Raw genomic sequence first — 20320 nt, 5'->3', positions numbered from 1 at the left:
CAGCTGCTGTTTGCTCTGGATTTCCTGCCTACCCCACCCCACTTCCTGGGGGGCTATTAAAAGTAGAACAGACAAGTTGTTTATTCTCCCAAACAAAGTTTTTGTCTTGGAGACCGGCCATAAGAGTTTCTCCTCCCTCTCCTCACTCAGCCCGCTGCTTGAGTAGGTACCAGGCTGCAGGCCAGCGGTGAGGGGAGAAAGGAGGGAGCCAGGTCTGAGTTTGGGCTCCCCAGCCACCCAGGGCAAGCACAGACCCTGGGGGACTCCCACTCTGCAGTGGGGCTGCCAGAGAACCTTCCAGCCGCGGTAGTCAGAGAGCAGACCGACATCCAGCACAGCGCCACTGGGTAGCCCTTCACCCCTGCCTGCCCGCACCGGGCACCACCATTTGCACAATCATTCAAATATACCCAAGCCCAAGCCGGGCGGCCTCTGCTGGGTAGCCCAGGACCCCTAGAGCCTCTTGCAGAGTTTTGCTCATTTCCTTTCTAGGGTGGTTTCTAGGGTCTCCAGTCCTCCGACTTGGGTCACTACCCCTGCACTGGTCACGCCTGCCACCTGTTAAAGGTTCCAAAGTCAAAGCAGCTCCAGGGGGTGCCAAGGTTCAGTGTAGAAGCTTGAGAGGCTGGGGACGGAGTCTGGGCAGAGACCTCGAAGCCTCTCAGTGGCGGAGCTTCTGAGAAGATGCATTTCCCTGTGTTTGTGTGGTGCCTGGTGGAGGGAGGTGGTTCCTGGAGGAGGCAGCCAGGGTAAGGGCCTGGGGCTGGGAAGGAGGGTGGGGCCTTCAGAGGAAAGACGCAACTCAGCCTGGAGTTTTCTGGAGAGCTAGAGCCACAGGAGCTGGAAGATAAGGCGGATGTAGCCTCAGGACCCAGATGCCAGGCGTTTCCTCAGGACCCATACCTCTAACTTCATACACTGAGGACTTCCACACTGAGGTAGGAGGGATCCTAACCGACAGCTCAGCCAGCAGCTGGGGCGGGAGGGGTGCTGGGATGGGGGGAGGGGTGCTGTGCTGCCCTAAAACTGACTCAATTTCCTTCCACTCAAATCGCTTACTGAGTTCCTGCTCTGTTCAGTTAACCACCCCGGACCCTCCTCAGATGCTTGCTCAGTTCACATCCCCAAAGTCCCTCCATTCAGACCCTGGGGAGGTGTAGCATCTCCTGAGGAGCTAGCTCTTTCCTGAAGCTGGGGAAGACTGGGGGAGGGGCGCCCCGACAGTTCCCAGTTTCAGCTTGAGCCCCCCAGGGGATGGACGGGTAGGCAAGGGAGGAAGGCAGGGGAGGGAGAGGTCAGGGCAGAGGACCACTGCGAAGTCTGCAAGGTCAACCCCCCATTCCCAGAAACTGTCCCTTCCCTCCCCCACCCCCACTGTGGCTCGGCACCGGGAGCCAGAGCCGCGGGGTACTGTGGCCAGAGACCTTTGCATGTGGCCTCGGGGCGCTGGCGCAGGGTCCGGCCTAATTGGGCACCTGACGGGGTGGAGAGAGGCTTCAGGGCTGAGGGCTGCCCTGCGCGGGGCGCCCTAAGACTTCTCTCTCGGACAGCAGGATTAGAGGCGGTGGCAGAGCAACCTGGGTCAGCCCGGCCGCGCCCCGGCGGGGCGGCGAGGAGAAGCCACGGGCACCGAGGGCCCGCCCAGCGCCCAGCGCCCAGCGCCCAGGGGGTGAGGTCTTGCGGGCCGGGGGCGGGCGGAGGGGAGGCGAAGGGAGGGGGAGGGGAGGGGAAAGGAGGGGGGAGGGGAGGGGAGGGCGGCGCGCCCGGGGTGGCCCGAGTCGGCGTTCCCGTCGCCCTCTGCCCCTCGCCACCCCTCTCACGCACCCCTCTCGACAAGGGCTGCCAGTGCGCTGCGCAGCATGCGGCCCCCGAGCCTGGAGCGCACCCCCGCGCCCCGCGGGCCACCCCTGCGCCGGCTCCTCCTAGTGTTGCTGCTGCCGCGGCTGGTAAGCGACGCCCACACCACGCCGGGCACCTCCAGCTCCGCGACCCGGCCGGCCACCCCCAGCTCCCCAAGTCTGCGGGAGCGCGCGCGGGCCCTGATGCGCGACTTCCCTCTCGTGGACGGGTGCGTAGGTGCGGGGTGGGGCGGTGGACACGAGCCCGGCCCAGGGCAGGGGAGCCCCAGGGCAGGGGAAGCGGTCCTCAGGTCCTCAGTGATTCACTCTCCCAGCATCCGTGGATGCCTTTTCCCTTCGTCTGTCACTCTGCCCCTGGTGGGAACCCCCAGCGTAGGCCTCAAGGGGTTCTGGTACAGTCTGTGTGACTGTGGTGTGGGGGACATCCCCCTCCACCAACTTTGACCCACGTCCTGCTTGATCCTAAGGCCTAAGAAGCGCACCCATTTGCCCCTGACCTGACCTTGCCTTGCCCTCCCTCCAGCCACAATGACATGCCCCTTGTCCTGAGGCAGTTTTACCGCCAGGGGCTACACGATGTCAATCTGCGCAATTTCAGCCGTGGCCAGACCAGCCTGGACAGGCTTAGAGACGGTCTCGTCGGTGCCCAGGTACCACAGGGACACAGCATGGCTGAGGGGGAGTGTGGAAGCCCCAGAGAGCACAGGTTAGTCACAAGGGAACTCAGTTACTGTAGGGCCCCCCCAAATGCTACCATATGGATGCTGGGGGCTGCAGGGCTCACAGTGAATTAGTTTGGTAGGCATCCAAGTACCAGAGACAACCATTGCATTACATGTGACCACATTTGCCATGTGGGCTGTCAAGGAACTCCAAAGCAACCCCTGCCCAAGCCAACCCTTGGCCTTCCCCCAGTTCTGGTCAGCCTACGTCCCATGCCAGACCCAGGAACGGGATGCCCTGCGCCTCACCCTGGAGCAAATTGACCTCATCCGCCGCATGTGTGCCTCCTATTCTGAGCTGGAGCTTGTGACCTCAGTTAAAGGTAGGCAGACTGGTGGGGGGTGTTAGGGACTTGACTGAATACCGGAGTCTCTGAATGTGACCACCTGACCTACCTGCCCCCAGCTCTGAACAACACCCGGAAGTTGGCTTGCCTCATTGGTGTGGAGGGAGGACACTCACTGGACAGTAGCCTTTCCATCTTGCGTACCTTCTACGTGCTGGGTGTGCGTTACCTGACACTCACTCACACCTGCAACACACCCTGGTGAGCTCAGTGCAAATGGTATGCACCCACTGATGCAGGGACATGCCCAAGATCATACTGGGGCTCAGACCAAGCTTTACCCCTGGGATCTGAAACTGACCCTGGAGTGGAGAGAGGAGCAGGAGTTGGTACAAGACTGGATCCCCAGTAGGGACCACCTCCTGCCAGGCACAGCCCAGCTTGAGTCCCTGCTCTCACTCCAGGGGTTGCAGGTAGAGAGGGTTCAGTAGGCTCTTGTGACTAAGTTAGGGCCACCATTCAGACAGCCTCCTGGTCATCCTGCAGGGCAGAGAGCTCAGCTAAGGGCATCCATCCCTTCTACAACAATGTCAGTGGGCTGACCAGCTTCGGTGAGGTGAGGACTCTAGTGCCATACCCTGCCACACATGAATTCACATGCCCCACCAGTTCCCTACAGAAAAGGGCACATGCATGTGTATCCCTAATGCCTCTTCCCCAACCTGTCCCTGCAGAAGGTGGTGGTGGAAATGAACCGCTTGGGCATGATGGTAGATTTGTCGCATGTCTCAGACACTGTGGCTCGGCGAGCCTTGGAAGTGTCACAGGCACCTGTGATCTTCTCCCACTCGGCTGCCCGAGGTGTGTGTAAGAATGCCAGGAACGTTCCCGATGATATCCTACAGCTTCTGGTGAGAGACTGCCCTGGCCCTCAAACCTAAAGCAAGAGGTTTAAACCAGGAGCCCTTGAACCTGAGCCCCTGTTCCCTCAACTTGCTCAAACCCTAGGCTGAACATCTGTCCCACAAAACCAGAGTCCACAGCCCCTGAATTCTTGAACTCAGGTGTGGGGGTTCTAAGTGGTAAATACTCCAAGACATTTCCATCCCAACCAGAGCTTAGACTCCTCCATCCACACAAATCTAGAGGTGATGTCTCCTCTGACCTCAAAGCCAGAGCTGAATAGTTTCCTCACAGGAGCCTAGAGACAGGTGGTTGTTCTGGCAGCCAAGCTGAGTGTCCATTTGTCCACCCCTGCAGAAGAAGAATGGTGGCATTGTGATGGTGTCTTTGTCATCGGGGGTGCTGCAATGCAACCTGTTAGCTAACGTGTCCACTGTGGCAGGTAAGCCCTGCCTGGGCTCTCTGAGCAGCTCTGATTTGGACCTGAAGCCTTGAGGGAAGGGCCTCAGAATAGTCCCAGTGGTCTGACCTATTGTAGGCAATAGGCACCGCTCCCCAAAACTCAATGATGGATGGTATAAAGCACCTTGGTGCCATGTGGAACTGCTGAAGACACAAGAGTTGGTAACTATGACACTCATGGATATAAGGGAGGCAGTCAGACAGAGAGCCCAGGTGCCAACCATCTGGGCCTCGGCAGGGGTTCCCAAAACTCCTTGCCCCTGCCTCTGACCAAGGGACTAAACATCCCCTTAAATCTCTGTGGTCTTTGTCACTTGTATTTTTTTCCCTCTCATCCTCTATACTTATGGAAAGGAGCCCTCATAGTTCTCAAGGAGACTGGAGGCAGGGTGAATCCTGTATGAGAAATTGCCCAAATGGGGTCCACTCCAAATCTAAATTCCAGTCTAGAGTCAACTGGGATCAGCTTTCTCAAGCCCTTGAACTGGGAGTCAGGCCATGAAGGAATAGGCCTGTATGGCCTACAGGCTGCAAGAAGGGGAATCAGTAGAGTGCAGTTCCCACGCATCCCTGCCCTGGAAGCCCCACAGTGCTGACTCTCCATCCCTCAGATCACTTTGACTACATCAGGGCAGTCATTGGATCCAAGTTCATTGGAATTGGTGGAGATTATGATGGGGCCAGACGGTGAGTGCTTCTCTGTGGCTTGTCTGGGGCTAGCTGTGGGGTTAGCTTAATAGACATCATATCTACCACACCATGGTCTTCATCGCCTTTAGGCCCACCTTGCATCTCTGCACACCCAGAGTCCTCTTTCCTTTTCTTTCTTTCTTTCTTTCTTTCTTTCTTTCTTTCTTTCTTTCTTTCTTTCTTTCTTTCTTTCTTTCTTTCTTTCTTTCTCTTTCTTTCTTCCTTCCTTCCTTCCTTCCTTCCTTCCTTCCTTCCTTCCTTCCTTCCTTCCTTTCTCTCTTTCTCTCTTTCTTTCTTTCTCTCTCTCTCTCTCTCTCTCTCTATCTTTTTCTTTCAAGTTTTATTTATTTAAGTAATCTCTATATCCAATGCAGGGCTTGAAGTCATAATCCTTAGATCAAGAGCCACATGCTCTTCCAAACAAGCCAAGCAGGGTGCCCCTGACCCACTGCTTCTGAGCAGACTCTTAGCAAAGTCTGGTGTGAACTGACCATTTTCTTTGCCTGCAGCTTGGTGTGTGCCTGCAGGATGTCAGTCTAGGTCCTTCTGTAAATGGAGGAAAACTTTGTATTCAGTGAAAGGCTGGAGCCCAAAACAGGGCTTGAATTCACTACCCCAAGATCATGACCTGAGCTGAGATCAAGAGTGGGATGCTTAACTGACTGAGCCACCAAGGTCTCTCTGCATAGATCTCAACCGTACAATTCAGTGAGTGTTTATGAATATTGAAAGAGGTTAGGAGCTTCCTTCTGCAGGATAAAGAGCAGGTTTGAATCACTTACCCTCTCCAAGTCTCCTATTCCCACATCTGACCAGGGCTGGAGTTCAGTAGACCTGGACACATATGGCTGTGGCTGAGTCATGAACAGGGAATAGGGCTGAGGTTCCACAGCTGACTAGCTCTCGGCCACACAGTTTCCCTCAGGGGCTGGAGGATGTGTCCACATACCCAGTTCTGATAGAGGAGTTGCTGAGGCGTGGCTGGAGTAGGGAAGAGCTCCAGGGTGTCCTTCGAGGAAACCTACTGCGGGTCTTTGGACAGGTGGAACAGGTATGCTGGGCTGGGCAAAAGAGTAGCTCGGGGGTCTGAGCAAGCATGTCAGAGTTGCTGTGGGAGCTGCTGACCACTGACTGCTACCTCCAGGTACGGGAGGCAAGCAAGGGGCAAAGGCCCTTGGAGGATGAGTTCCCGGATGAGCAGCTGAGCAGCTCTTGCCGCTCCGTTCTCTCACGTCTGCATCAGACACAGTACCCTGCTCCATACCAGAAACTAACTGAGATTTCACCTGAGTGGTCCCCTAAACAGTCATTGTCAAAATCTCTCCCCATCATGGCCCCAGGCCTCATAGTTATTGCTGCTTGTTCAGTCCTCATTCTGTGGTTCTGGTGACCCAGTTAATCCTACCAAATGTCACTATGGCAGCTGCGGATACCCCACAATGTTCCCCCATCATGCAGGCACAAACATTTCCTGAAATAAATGTTTTACACAAGGAACCAGGCATGACTGTCCTTCTCTGTGGTGGAGTCTGGTGACACAGGTTCCCAATTCCGGTGGTTGGTAGGGGACCCTGCAGTTCAGCCACCAGTTACTCAGGTAAGACCTGAGTCTCACTAGCATGGCCTGAGTAGACCCAGATAGTTGAACTCAACTCTTGAGGAAGACAGTGGGTAGTTCCAGCTGTGGGAGAGTGGATCTTCCTCTGAGCTGCTTCACAATAGCTCACCTCAGTCCACATCCTGACTCAATGACCACCACCCAGGGAATTTGAAGGGAACTCTGGCTCAGATTCCCAAGAAGGGAACCTGCCTGGATCACAAATGATCTTTGTTCCTATTTGGACAGAGCCCAGGATGCCAGGCTACATGATAGGCCACAGGGCCTCCAATCACTGAACTTCCCTAGATGTGAACTCAACCCCTCCTCTGCCTCTCAGGGACTTCCTCTCTGAGAGGCAGAAGCTACTTAGAAAACCATAGTGTCTTTTCCACAGGCCATTAATGGTAATAACAACTGCACTACTAATAGCCAAAATTAAGAGTTAATGCTAATAATGACAGCTAAAAATAATAAATAACATATGATAATAGATAATGCCTAATAAAAATAATAGTTAATACTAATAGTCTATGCAGACCCCATGACTGAGCAATTTCACTCCAGGTCTATACCCAACAGGAATATGTTCATAGGTTTTCCAAAAAAGGATGTGAAATAATATTTAAAGTGGCCCTCTTCATAATAACCCCAAACTGTGTACTTTAAAGTTGAACTTGAAGAAGTCAAATACAAGAGATGATCTTAAAAGCAGTCATATTTTTAAAACTCACATTAATTTGGGGTGTCTAGGTGGCTTAGCCGGTTGAGTGTCTGACTTGATTTCATACCAGGTCATGATCTCAGGGTTGTGAGATCAAGCCTGACCTCAGGCTTAGCACCTGATGTAGAGCCTGCTTGAGGCCTGCTTGCGATTCTCTCTCCATCTCCCTCTGTGCCAACCCCTCCCTGGCCCACACGCATGCATGCTCTCTCTCTGAAAAAAAAAAAAAAAAGAGAGGGATCCCTGGATGGCTTAGCGGTTTTGTGCCTGCCTTCGGCCCAGGGTGTGATCCTGGAGATCCGGGATCGAGTCCCACGTCAGGCTGCTTCTCCCTCTGCCTTTCTCTCTCTCTCTCTTTCATGAATAAATAAATAAAAATCTTTAAAAAAAAAAAAAAAGAGAGAGAGAGATTACTTAAAAATAAAATTTTTAAAAATAAAACTTTTAAGAAACACACAATAGGGCAGCCCCGGTGGCTCAGTGGTTTAGTGCCGCCTGCAGCCCAGGGTGTGATCCTGGAGACCCTGGATCGAGTCCCGCATCAGGCTCCCTGCGTGGAGCCTGCTTCTCCCTCTGCCTGTCTCTGCCTCTCTCTCTCCTCCCTGTGCATTCTCATGAATGAATAAATAAAATCTTAAAAAAAAAAAGAAAAGAAAAGAAACACACAATAATGATACTTAAAATCAGCATTGTATTTGGATTTTCAAAAACTGATTAATAGGGGGGTATCTGGGTGGATCAGTGGTTGAATGTCTGCCTTTGGCTCAGGTCATGATGCCGAGGTCTTGGGATCGAGCTCCACATCGAACTTCCCAATAGGAGCCTGCTTCTCCCTCTGCCTATGTTTCTGCCTCTCTCTGTGTCTCTAAAGAATAAATAAAATCTTAATAAATAAATAAAAATTAACAAATTTTGCTTTGTGGAATTTTACAAAAATTTGGAAATGGCCTTAAAAAATAAAGATTTTATTTATTTATTTGACAGAGAGAGAGAGCACAAGTAGGGGGAGCAGCAGGTAGAGGAAGAGGGAGAGGCTAGAAGCAGCTCCCCACTGAGCAAGGAGCATGATGCAGGGCTTCATTCCAGGACCCCAGGATCCCAGAATCACAACCTGAGCCGAAGGTAGACACTTAACCAATTGATCCACCCAGGCGCCCTCTTGAAAAAAAAAATTAACTATACCAGTCATGATGGCATCCTACAAAAGAAGTTAACAAGCTGCAGTTATTTAAAAATTATTTAAGATCCTCACTTGGTCAAGAGAAATTGCCAAGCATTCAATCTCTCAATAGAAAATGAGCTAAGGGACACCTGGGTGGCTGAGCGGTTGAACGCCTCCTTTCAGCCCAGGGTGTGATCCTGGGGTTCCAGGATTGAGTCCCAGGTCAAGGTCCCTACATCGAGTCTGCTTCTCCCTCTGCCTATGTCTCTGCCTCTTTCTCTGTGTGTCTCTCATGAATGAATAAATAAAATCTTAACATAAAAAGAAAAAAAAATGAACTAAGAAGTAGTTTTGAAAATATTATTTATGAAATGTTCATCATCACTTACTATCAAGGAAATGCAAATGAAAACCACAATGAGGTGTCCCCTCACACCTTTCAGAATGGCTAAAATCAACAAGACAAGAAACAACACATGTTGGCAAGGATGTGGAGAAAAAGGAACCCTTGTGCACTGTTGATAGGAATGCTAACTGGTACAGCCACTGTGGAAAACGGTAGAGATTCCTTAAAAAGTTAAAAAAAAGAACTACCCTATGGATCCAGCAATCCCATTACTGGGTATTTACCCAAAGAACAGAAAAACACTAATTCAAAGGGACACATGCACCCCCATGTTTATAGTAGCATTATTTACAATAGCCAAATTATGGAAGCAGCCCAAGTGTCCATCGATTGATGAATGGATAAAGAAGATGAGGCATATATATACATATATATGGAATATTTTTCAGCATAAAAGGTGAAATGCTTGCCATTTGCAATGACATGGATGGAGCTAGAGAGTGTAATGCTAAGCAAAATAAGTCAGTCGGAGAAAGACATGATTTCAGTCGTACGGAAATTAAGAAACAAAGGGAAAAAGAGAAAGACAAATCAAAAAATAGACTCTTGGGATCCCTGGGTGGCGCAGCGGTTTGGCGCCTGCCTTTGGCCCAGGGCGCGATCCTGGAGACCCGGGATCGAATCCCACATCGGGCTCCCGGTACATGGAGCCTGCTTCTCCCTCTGCCTATGTCTCCGCCTCTCTCTCTCTCTCTCTCTCTCTCTGTGACTATCATAAATAAATAAAAATTAAAAAAAAACAAAAAACAAAAAACTAGCATTTAAAAAAAAAAATAGACTCTTAACTATAGAGAACAAACTGATGGTTACCAGAGAGGAAGTCGGTGGGGGATGGGTGGAATAGGTGATGGGGATTAAGGAGGGCACTTGTGATGAGCACCAGGTGATGTATGCAATTGCTGATACTAATATAGTGCACCTGAAACTAAATTAATACTGTATGTTAACTAAATTAGACGATTAAAACAAAAGCTTAAAAAGCCAAAAACATTTTTACGCATGAGTTTGCCTCCATTAAAGCCATGTAAGTAAAATTATAATAAATTCTGGTTTGAGTATGAATAAAATAATGTTGTGAGTTAATACACCTACTTTTCAGTTCTCTAATATTTTTCAACTATTTTATTGTTCTAGAAAAGTTCATCATTGAAAATACATTAAAAATGTATATAGTGATACACATTTTCCCTTTGCCTCAGGCTCCAAATTGGCTGTGCTCTGCAGTATTACTCAGAAAGTGCTAATAGTTCTTTCTGTTCATTTTACCTCTTCTCCCTTTTCTTGACTCCTTTGGGTGGATTGAGTAGCACTCTGAGATGACCTAATCCCTTTACAGATCCTTCCAAGCAGAGCTGATCCAGCTCAGGGTCCATTTAGGAAAAAATGGAAACAGGAGGTAGAAGACCGAGGCTTATGGGGGTGCCCTGCGCTGCTGGGGAGCAGACCTCTTGACGATCTTGCTCAGCAGTTGCAGGTGTTCTAAACACGAGTGGTAAGGGTGCTCTCTGTGACAGCCAGAGGTTGGGGATTACAGCCAACCATCACTGCTGGCACAGAAACTGCCTTTCGGTTTCCTCTGTAGCTCCTATTGGCAGAATGTAACAGGAAGCCAGCTAGGAGTTTAGGAAATGCGGTAAGAGTTTGAGCCCCAGCCTCACAGAGCAGAGAATAGGAGACCGCGTCTGGAATTGAAAGACAATTGCTTAATCACTAGAATTGCTACCGGCCTGGGATAGCTTCATTCATTCATTCTTTCTCCTAGGTGCATTCTTTTGTGTTCAAACTCAAAACTAAGTGTTCATCAGGGTCCTGCTTACTTTGGTGGACTCTAGACATGAATCATTGTCTATTTAGACCACAGCACCCCTCATGGAAGACACAGCCCGAAAGTTGGCCTCATTTCTGGGTTTCTACCCTCCCTCGGTCCTCATCAAGTAATTTTCTGATATCTTGTTGAACTCTCTGATGTCTTCGGGAACATCCTTTATATATATATTTTTTTTTAAGATTTTATTTTTTTAAAGATTTATTTATTCATGAGAGACACAGAGAGAGAGGCAGAGCCTTTTTATATTTTGCCCAATTTTCCCAGTCATTATCAGGAAGAGTATAACTCTTAGCAAACCAAACCAGACATTTGAAATGGCATTTATGTATTAATCTGATGACATTAAAAATTAATTATAAACATTTGTTCCTTTCCTTTCACCTAAGACTATTATAGGAATTAGCTGTATGTGCAATACTTCTGAACTTTTAATTTTTTTTTAAGATTTATTTATTCATGAGAAACACAGAGAGAGGGAGAAGTAGGCTCCTTGCAGGGAGCCTGATGTGGGACTCGATCCCAGTCCTGGGATCACGCCCTGAGCCAAAGGCAGATGCTCAACCACTGAACCACCCAGGCATCCCAAGGGTGAGAGAATATTTTTTTTTTTTTTTTTTAAGATTTTATCTATTTAGAGACAGAGAGAGAGAGAGGCAGAGGGAGAAGCAGGCATCATACAGAGAGCCCAATGTGGGACTCGATCCAGGGTCTCCAGGATCACGCCTTGGGCTGCAGGCGGCGCTAAACCACTGCACCAACGGGGCTGCCCTAGGGTGAGAGAATCTTAAGCAGACTTTTCACTTAGTGTGGAGCCTGACACAGGGCTCAATTTCATGACCCTAAGATCATGGTTAGAGCTAAAACCTAAAGTCAAATGCTTAACTGACTGAGCCACCCAGGTGCCCCAGTACTTCTGAACTTTTTTTTTTAAGATTTTATTTATTTATTTATGAAAGACACAGAGAGACAGGCAGAGACATAGGCAGAGAGAGAGGCAGGCTCCCCACCGGGAGCCCTATGTGGGACTCGATCCCAGACCCCGAGATCATGATCCAAGCTGAAGGCAAATGCTCAGCCACTGAACCACCCAGGCACCCCTGAACTTTTGATAAACCATTAGCAAATTCATCATTCATTACGTCATTTATATGACTTAAATGAAGGCCTCCCATGGAACGACAGCCCAGTACAGGAGAGACCAGAATAAACATTCTTTCTCTCTCTCGTACTCCTGAGAGAGCCAAAGCCGGCCAGAGGCAGCAGGGTCAGATTTAGTACTTAACCCCTAGGCATGAGAAGGGACCAGTGATGGACAGGAGGCAGTGGTGACCAGAGGTCAAGGCTCTTCTCCTGGTGCCCAGAGGGGGAGGCCCACTTATTAGGGAGCCCTGGTGGGAGAACAGGTGACAGACACAGATACAGAAGGAGGGGCATTTCCAATTTTAATCTGTGCTATAGGCCCCTCTCTGCCTAGTAGGATCTGGTGCAGGCCCAGGAAGCCCAGATGCCACCCAAATGCAGTTCTGAGATCAGTTCTGAGGTCAGTTTCGACTGCATCAGGGCTTTTTCTGCAGAATGAATTACACTGTCCAGGCTTCTGACCATCCTGGAAACCATGTTGCCTTGAAGGAGGAGGATTTCTGCCCCGCGTGAAATCCTGTCAGACCAGGTGCCCTTTTACCAGTGAGAACTCTTGTCCCATTATTTTATGCCATTGAGGACCTTGCAGCTCCTCCCTTCCAGATGGCTGTCTTGTGCAAACCAGACCTTTGCCTGGGCTACTGTCCAATGCCTTCTCCATCCCCTGCCCAATCCAGACCCTATCCTTTCAAAGCTCAGCTGCTGTGGTGCCTCCATTAACCTCTGACCAAACTGGCCAACCCTCACCAGCACTACTCAGGACATCCCTCAGGTAGGATGACCGTATGACAGAAAACAAGATGTGATGTAAATTGACCAGGGAGTGGGTAACCCCCTTTCCAAGAGGGCTACTGTTAATTAATGTTTAGCATCTAGAATCTTTTTGTGTGCATCTGTTAACACGTTACAGAAGCCAATTTCAATACTAGATCCTAAAACAAAATGGTTTCCCATCATATTATTCTTAAATTTCATTTTTTACTAGAAATAGAATCCTTTTTCTGTCAGTCAAAACATAGAGATCGAATTCAGTGTTTTTCATGGAAGGTTTGCAGGGTGAGGCACGTTCCTACAACTAAAACCCCCCGTGGACCTGCGACTGTCTGGCTAGGGTGAGGCTGGGGAGACTGCTGCCCACCCCGCCGCCCCGCCGGCCGCGGGCCCCAGGAACCGGGAAGCGGCAGCGGCAGGGCCCGGCGTGGCCCCGTGGGGGCGCCCTCCTGGGGGCCCGAGGGCTGTGTCGCCCCCGGCGGTCACGCTGCGCCGCGGCGTCGCGGATCCCTGCCCGTGTGGAAGCCGACCGTCTCCAGCCTCCTCCTCACGGGGCCGCGCCGCTGGGTCACCTTGATCGCCGGCCGGGCCCCATCGTCGCCCTGCGCCCCCAGCCGCCCCCCAAGACCGGCCCGTCCGCCTGTGTGGCCCCGCGCAGCATGCGGCCCCTGCGCCCGCAGGCCACCCCCGCGCTCCGCCAGCGACCTCCGCTGCGTCTCCTGCTCCTGCTGTCCCTGCTGCGGTGGCCGGTGCCCCGCGCCCAGGCCACGCCCGCCCCGCCCAGCTCCCCCAGTCTGCGGGAGCGCGCGCGGGCCCTGATGCGGGACTTCCCTCTCGTGGACGGGTGCGTAGGTGCGCGGTGGGGCGGTGGCGCGAGCCCGGCCCTAAGCGGGAGGAAGGGGCCCTCGCGGCGCAGGGCGCAGGGCGGGCGGGCGAGTGAGAAGGCTCCCTCCCGCCACCTCGGGATGCGCCCTCCGCTCTGTCCCCCGGGCCCCCGAGCCCCATTACCCCCTCCTGGTGTACCCCGTCCCCCCTCCGAAAGCTGCACCTCAGGACTTCTTTTGCATTGCCTGTGTGATAGGGGGAGGTGGACGAGGACAGGACAGGACCAGGTATGTCGGCGTGCCCAGCGTGACCTGGAGGTGCTGTCTCCCCCTCTAACCTTGTCTTAATGCCCCCAGCCACAACCATTTGCCCCAGCTCCTGAGACAGCTTTTCCAGAACAGGCTGCAAGATGTTAACCTGCGCAATTTCAGTCGTGGTCAGACCAGCTTGGACAAGCTTAAGGATGGCCTCGTGGGTGCCCAGGTACCACAGAGATACACAGGGTGCCACAGCATGGCTGCTGGGAATGTGGGGGCACTGGAAGCCAAGACAGGCCAGCCGCATGCATGCCCAGGTTCTGTGGGGACACCAGAGAGTGACCAGAAAATCTCTGGTGAGCGTGGGGGCTGCCAGAGCCAAAGGGACATAGTGGATTGGCCTTGGGGCATTCACATAGCACATGGATAAACAGCAGACAATGACGTTTCACAGTCCACAGTCTGGTTGCTGGCAGTAAGCTTCATGGTCATGCAGTATTTCATTCTGGGCCACTGACCTGAATAAGAACCTTGGGGGCTGAGGAGGAGTGGCAGGCCAAGGACATTGGAGACCACCCTAATCTCATGCCAGATCCCGGGGCCTGCCTCTAGTTCTGGTCAGCCTATGCCCCATGTCAGACCCAGGACCAGGATGCCCTGCGCCTCACCCTGGAGCAAATTGACCTCATTCATCGCATGTGTACCTCCTACTCTGAACTGGATCTTGTGACCTCAGCAGCAGGTGGGCTGGCAAATGGGGGGATAGATGGTGAGCTCCTAACTCTGGTGGTAGTGGTCCTGGGCCCTGACCACTTGATTATCCATCCTCTTCTAGGTCTGAACAGCACTCGAAAACTGGCCTGCCTCATTGGCGTGGAGGGTGGTCACTCACTGGATAGCAGCCTCTCCGTGCTGCGTGGTTTCTATCTGCTGGGAGTACGCTACCTGACACTCACCTTCACCTGCAGCACACCCTGGTGAGCATAGTGCCTAGCCAGGATGAAATGGTAGATGGAAGAGGTGAGGGCAGAGGAGTCCACAGAGGAGGAGGCTGGACTCCCAGCAGGTCTGGTACACTCCCGGAAAGCAGCTGGCCCAGATCCCTATTCTGTTCTGGAGGTGGGATGGATGGACAAACAGAGGGGCTACAGAGCCCATGATATGGCCTTCGAGAAATTGACCTCTTCTGGCTGTCCTGCAGGGCAGAAAGTTCCACCAAGTTTAAACACCACTTCTACACCAACGTCAGTGGGTTGACGAGCTTTGGCGAGGTGAGGACTCCTGTTCCATACCCCACCCCACCCATTCCCTACAAATAATGTGCAAATATGGGCATACCTGACATCTCCCCCACCTCACAAACAACAACAATCCACCTCACAACCACACACACAAAACAAAACTCTGTCTCTGCAGAAGGTGGTAGGGGAAATGAACCGACTAGGCATGATGGTGGACTTGTCCTGTGCGTCAGACACCTTGGTACGACAAGTGCTGAAGATGTCAAAGGCTCCCGTGATCTTCTCCCACTCAGCTGCCAGGGCCGTGTGCAACAGTTTGCTGAATGTTCCCGATGACATCCTGCAACTTCTTGTGAGTAGCTACCCAGCCCTCAAACCCAGAGCTAAGCATGTTTCATACAAATATTCTTGACCTTGAACAAAGCTACTAGACCGGGCCTCATCCTTGGACTCAAGGCTGGTTAACCCTCCCCCATCTCTGAAAATCACAGCCAAACCGGCTCCACTCAGGGACCCACAAACCCAGAGATCAAGTCTCTTCCAGCCCCTGAAGTTAGGACTGAGCAATGTCCTCCCAGGGCCCCCAGGCCATCAGGCCAGAAGAGCCAAACTGAGTGTCCATTTGTTTATCTCTGTAGAAGAAGAATGGTGGCATTGTGATGGTGACGCTGTCCATGGGGGTGCTTCAGTGTAACCTGTTTGCTAATACGTCCACCGTGGCAGGTGAGCCTCACTTTGACCTCTTATGCAGTTCTAGCTTGAGCCTATGGCCACGGGGCCCTCAGGACAGTTCCAGCAGTTGAGCACACCTGTTGGGCAATGGGCAGACCTCTGACAACTCAGGGGAGCAGATACAGCTCTTCATTGCCACAGTCAAAGCTGTGGGACCACAGTCCTGGGACCACAGTCAAAGCTGATGTGTTTGGGGGAAGCAAATGCCTCTGCCTCTGACTCTCTTTGCTCTCACATCTCTGGACAGTACAGGCAGGCTCTCAAGGAACCCAGAGGCAGGGTGGCTCCTGGGTAGAAAAAATTCTGAAGTCCATTGCTAAGCCTATAGTCGCTTCAAAACTCACAACTGGCCAGGCGCTCCATGAAGTCAGCTGCCATGGTGTGGAGTGCTGTGGGCAGAGTTGGCCAGGGCTGAGCTTCCCCAGACCGGGCTAACTCCAGCCTAGTGCTACTCACCACTAATCCCTACCCCCTAGATCACTTTGACCATATTAGAGCAGTCATTGGAGCAGAGTTCATCGGAATTGGTGGGAATTATGATGGGTCTGGACGGTGAGTGTTTCCCTGGGGTTTGTCTTGGGCAGGGGTACAGCAGGGAGTCCTTTAGTCTCTGTTCCCATGCCATGGTCCTCCTGTCCTTCAGACCTTGACCATAGGGTCTGGTTTTCCAGCTCACCTGATATCTCTCCACTCCCAGGGCCTGTTTCCTGGGCTGTTCCTGTCCCTCCAGTGGCCTGGTACCCACTCCCACTCCAGATCATCACATTCATTAAGTACTCTCCTCCCTCAAGCAGAGCTCATTTACCCAGCACATGCCCAACTCCCAGTCCAACCCATCTGTTTTGGGCCAATCATCTGCTCAGGGCATAAATGCCTCTGAAGCAACTCAGTCTTCAAGGAACTTCCAAAGTGACATTCAGTAGCCTGGAGAACATAGCCTTCAATTTTGCATATGTGATTGGGGCTGGTGGGACTGTGGGCCCTGGACCAGGATCAGGGCTGCGGTTCCACAGCTGGCTGACTCTCTGCCACAAGGTTCCCTCAGGGGCTGGAGGACGTGTCCACGTACCCAGTGCTGATAGAGGAGTTGCTGAGTCGTGGCTGGAGTGAGGAAGAGCTCCAAGGTGTTCTTCGTGGAAACCTGCTGCGGGTCTTCAGACAGGTGGAACAAGTATGTTGGCCTGGGTAAAAGGATGGTGCAGTGGTTTGAGTAGGTGAGGAGAGGTTGCTATGGGAGCCACTAACTGCTGACTCCCATCCCCAGGTGAGAGAGGAGAACAGTGGGCAGAACCCTGTGGAGGCAGAGTTTCCAGACAGGCAGGTGGTCACTTGCCACTCCCACCTCCTGTCTCAGCCTCAGAGTGAACATCTGGCCACACATCTGGAGGTGATCCAGGGGCCAATCAACCAGGTCCTCCAGAGGCCCTTGAAAGCCTCCCCATACTTTGTTCTAGGCCTCATGGCTGCTGCCACATTCTCAATCCTCATTCTGTGTCTCTGGTGACCTGGCCAGTCCTCCCCCTACCCTGAGGTCATTGTGGCAAAGTCTCACAAAGTCCCCCTCCTTGTTCTCCAGACACAAGTATATATATGCTGAGAATAAATATTTTGGATATGGACCCAGGTGTGAAAGTTCTTCCTTCTCCCTGGGGAGCAGGGGAGTAGGGCCTGGTGGGCTGTTGGTTGGGGATGAGTCTTGTAGGTCTAGCCCCAGCTGCTCCAGGTGAGTGGCCTCTAGCTTTGTCTCTTTCTCAGAAAGCACAGAGGGATCTCACCATGTTCTTATGCTAAAAGTCTGAGCCCACAGAAGAGCACAAAGGAATCTACTTCTGTGTGGTGTCTATCCCATTATGGAATGTGACAATGGGTGGATTTTGAGTCTCTGAAAGGTTTAACTGTGTGTGTGTGTGTGTGTGTGTGTTAAGATTTCTTTATTTGAGAGAGAGAGAGCAAGGGTGGGGGCGGTAGCTGGGGGAAGAGAGGCAGAAAGAATCCAAGCAGACTCCATGTTGAGTGCAGAGCCAGGCAGGAGTCCCAACTCACAGCTCCATCTCATGACCCTGAGATCACAACCTGAGCAGAAACCAAGGATTGGGCACTTAACACCAGGTGCCCCATGTGTGTGTGTTTTTAAGAAGTTGAAGCTGATATTATTTATAAAATAAATAGTAACTTGTTTGGAAATATCAAGAGAGAAAATCTGTAAAGATTTTAGATTTTTTCACATAAAGTCTTAATATTAAACTGATTTTTTTTAGTGGAGGGGGAAAAAATCAAGTCTTAAAAAGAAAAGGAAACTAGCTTCATTTGCTTGGCTTACTGCAGGCCCTCCATCTTTGGCAACTTTCCTTTCCTGATCTATAAGAGTGGGCCAGAACCTGATCTAAGTTCATTCCATGGGAACTTGAAATTGGGAGAAAGAGAAATTATACTCTCTGTGTATGTATATGTTATATACAGAGCCTATGTTACAAATCATGTCCATATATGTGTAAGTCTATTTCCGAATTCTGTTCTATGTGTTTATTTATATATCACAGTATCAATACCACAATGTCTTAATCTCAGTAGTTTTCAAACAAGTCTTGCTATCTGGTAGAGTGAGTTCTGTCACTTTAAGGGTATTATTTCAGTCAGTGTTTGATCAGATAAGTAGATCCACTATGAATGATATAAAATAAGAGATTTATCATTGGGATTGGACTTCATGCATATGTAGGAGCCAGTGGAAAAAGCAATGCAATCTATGTCTGTTACCTGTGCATCTGGTGTTAAGTCTTAGTCTATACAGATAAGCTAGCCAGAAGTTAGGAGGGACCACGGGATATGATGTAAAGGAGAACAAGGACAAATTGGGACAATTAGATATTCATTTGGAAAAATAAAAATAATAAATAATTTGATCCCTTAGCTCAGACCATACAGAATGCAACACACAATATAAAATTAATTTGAATATGTTATTGATCCAATGTAAAAGTTGAAAGAATAAAACTCCTAGAAGATAATGTAGGCAAATACTTTGGTGACCTCAGTATAGGGACACTGGATATAAAAAACCTTAATGGGGATCCCTGGGTGGCGCAGCGGTTTGGCGCCTGCCTTTGGCCCAGGGCGTGATCCTGGAGACCTGGGATCGAATCCCACGTTGGGCTCCCGGTGCATGGAGCCTGCTTCTCCCTCTGCCTATGTCTCTGCCTCTCTCTCTCTCTCTCTGTGTGACTATCATAAAAAAAAAAAAAAAAAAAAAAAAAAAAAAAAACCTTAATGACAAAGGAAAATATCGATAAATTGGGTTACATTAAAATTAGTAACTTAAGCTTGTCATAAAATACCAGTAAAAAGGGGCACCTGGGGGTGGCTTAGCTGGTTGAGTGTTTGCCTTCAGCTCAGGTCATGATCCCAGGGTCCTGGGATCGAGCCCCACATCAGGGTCCCTGCTCAGTGGGAAGCCCGCTTCTTCTTCTACCTCTGCCTGCTGATCCCTCTGCTTGTGCTCTTCCTCTCACTGTGTCAAATAAATGAGTAAAATATTTTTTAAAAATACTATTTTAAAAAAACATTTAAAAGAGTGAAAAAGCAAGCCACAGAGCAGGAGAAATTTTCAACACATGTAATTGACAGAAGACTTGCATCCAGAGACAGACAAGCCAATATAAAAATGGGCACAAGGGATCCCTGGGTGGCGCAGTGGTTTAGCACCTGCCTTTGGCCCGGGGCGTGATCCTGGAGACCCGGGATCAAATCCCACGTCGGGCTCCCGGTGCATGGAGCCTGCTTCTCCCTCTGCCTGTGTCTCTGCCTCTCTCTCTCTGTGACTATCATAAATAAATTTTAAAAAAAATTTAAAAAAATGGGCACGATATTTGAAGAGTAACTTTATAAGAAAGGATATTCAAAAGGTCAATAAGAATACGAATAAGTAGACAACCTTATTAGCAACTAAGGAAATGCAAAATAAAACTCATAGTGAAGACAGCTAAAAAATTCAACAAGTGAACAATACCAAGTGTTAGCAAGGATGTGGAGCAACAAGCATATTTACACCCTGCTGGTGGCAGTATATATGGATAAAAACTGCTTTGGAAGACAGTTTGACATTTTTTACTAAAGTTGAAGATGCGTATATCCAAGGACAGTTACATAAAACTTGCAAGAATCACTCAAAGTATGTTGAATGAAAGCCAGGACAAAATAATCTCTTATTATTCCGTGTGTATAAAGTACAAACACAGGCAAAAGTGATCAATACTGTTACAGTCAGTTTGTGGGTAGGTAATGCCTGGAAGTGGACATGAAAAAGGGCTTCTGGGTTCTAGTAAAGTGCTGTATCTTGATCTGGGTGCTGGTTACATGAGAGTGTTTATTTTGTGAACATTCAGCATGCTATGTATGCCTATGGTATGTGAATTTTTCTGTATGGATATTTTTTGTCAATAAAAAGTTTTTTGGGATGCCTGGCTGGCTCAGTCGGAAAAGCATGCAACTTTTGATCTCCAGGTCGTGAGTTCAAGCCCCACATTCAGCATAGAGTCTACTTAAAAAGCAAAACAAAAACCAGAAAAGGCTAAATTTAATGTTCAGAGATTTATGCTCAGGTTGAGCTCCTTTTCTTTTCTTTTTTTTTTTTAATTTTATTCATTTATTTGAGAGAGAGAAAGCAGAGAGGGAGAGAGGGAGAAACGGACTCCCCACTGAACAAATAGCTCAAAGT

At 50.1% G+C, this 20320-nt stretch overlaps 2 protein-coding genes across 6 annotated transcripts; both read left to right on the top strand.

Moving 5' to 3' along the window:
* The first annotated feature begins 422 nt into the window (after nt 1-422).
* On the top strand, nt 423-12961 carry LOC140627563 (dipeptidase 2-like). 4 transcript variants are annotated; one of them, XM_072815962.1, is made up of 11 exons: nt 423-938; nt 1554-2068; nt 2383-2509; nt 2775-2904; nt 2988-3129; nt 3415-3484; nt 3603-3779; nt 4129-4213; nt 4845-4920; nt 5839-5974; nt 6068-6420. In XM_072815962.1, exons 2-11 carry the CDS (start codon nt 1860-1862, stop codon nt 6311-6313), a joined length of 1398 nt encoding a protein of 465 aa, XP_072672063.1. In that variant the 5' UTR covers nt 423-938; nt 1554-1859; the 3' UTR covers nt 6314-6420. The 4 variants fall into 4 exon arrangements, with proteins under 4 accessions (XP_072672063.1, XP_072672070.1, XP_072672081.1 ...); XM_072815969.1 differs by having other exon boundaries at nt 1551-2068; XM_072815980.1 differs by having other exon boundaries at nt 566-938; nt 1554-1669.
* Nucleotides 12962-13053: 92 nt separating this feature from the next.
* DPEP3 (dipeptidase 3) lies at nt 13054-17225 on the top strand. 2 transcript variants are annotated; one of them, XM_072815992.1, is made up of 10 exons: nt 13054-13395; nt 13733-13859; nt 14246-14375; nt 14469-14610; nt 14835-14904; nt 15050-15226; nt 15513-15597; nt 16083-16158; nt 16642-16777; nt 16871-17225. In XM_072815992.1, exons 1-10 carry the CDS (start codon nt 13211-13213, stop codon nt 17108-17110), a joined length of 1368 nt encoding a protein of 455 aa, XP_072672093.1. In that variant the 5' UTR covers nt 13054-13210; the 3' UTR covers nt 17111-17225. The 2 variants fall into 2 exon arrangements, with proteins under 2 accessions (XP_072672093.1, XP_072672098.1); XM_072815997.1 differs by lacking the exon at nt 13054-13395 and having other exon boundaries at nt 13546-13859; nt 14226-14375.
* The last annotated feature ends 3095 nt before the right edge of the window (nt 17226-20320 follow it).

Source organism: Canis lupus, chromosome 3, assembly GCF_048164855.1.
Source record: "Canis lupus baileyi chromosome 3, mCanLup2.hap1, whole genome shotgun sequence".
Classification (NCBI taxonomy): domain Eukaryota; kingdom Metazoa; phylum Chordata; class Mammalia; order Carnivora; family Canidae; genus Canis; species Canis lupus.
This window is presented reverse-complemented; position numbering and strand designations above follow the sequence as displayed.

Coding starts and splice junctions, on each gene's coding strand:
- LOC140627563 (XM_072815962.1), top strand. CDS start 1,860: ATGCGGCCCCCGAGCCTGGAGCGCACCCCCGCGCCCCGCGGGCCACCC. Junction 2,510..2,774: donor ACGGTCTCGTCGGTGCCCAG/GTACCACAGGGA, acceptor GCCTTCCCCCAG/TTCTGGTCAGCCTACGTCCC. Junction 3,485..3,602: donor GGCTGACCAGCTTCGGTGAG/GTGAGGACTCTA, acceptor CTGTCCCTGCAG/AAGGTGGTGGTGGAAATGAA.
- DPEP3 (XM_072815992.1), top strand. CDS start 13,211: ATGCGGCCCCTGCGCCCGCAGGCCACCCCCGCGCTCCGCCAGCGACCT. Junction 14,611..14,834: donor TTCACCTGCAGCACACCCTG/GTGAGCATAGTG, acceptor GCTGTCCTGCAG/GGCAGAAAGTTCCACCAAGT. Junction 15,598..16,082: donor TAATACGTCCACCGTGGCAG/GTGAGCCTCACT, acceptor CCTACCCCCTAG/ATCACTTTGACCATATTAGA.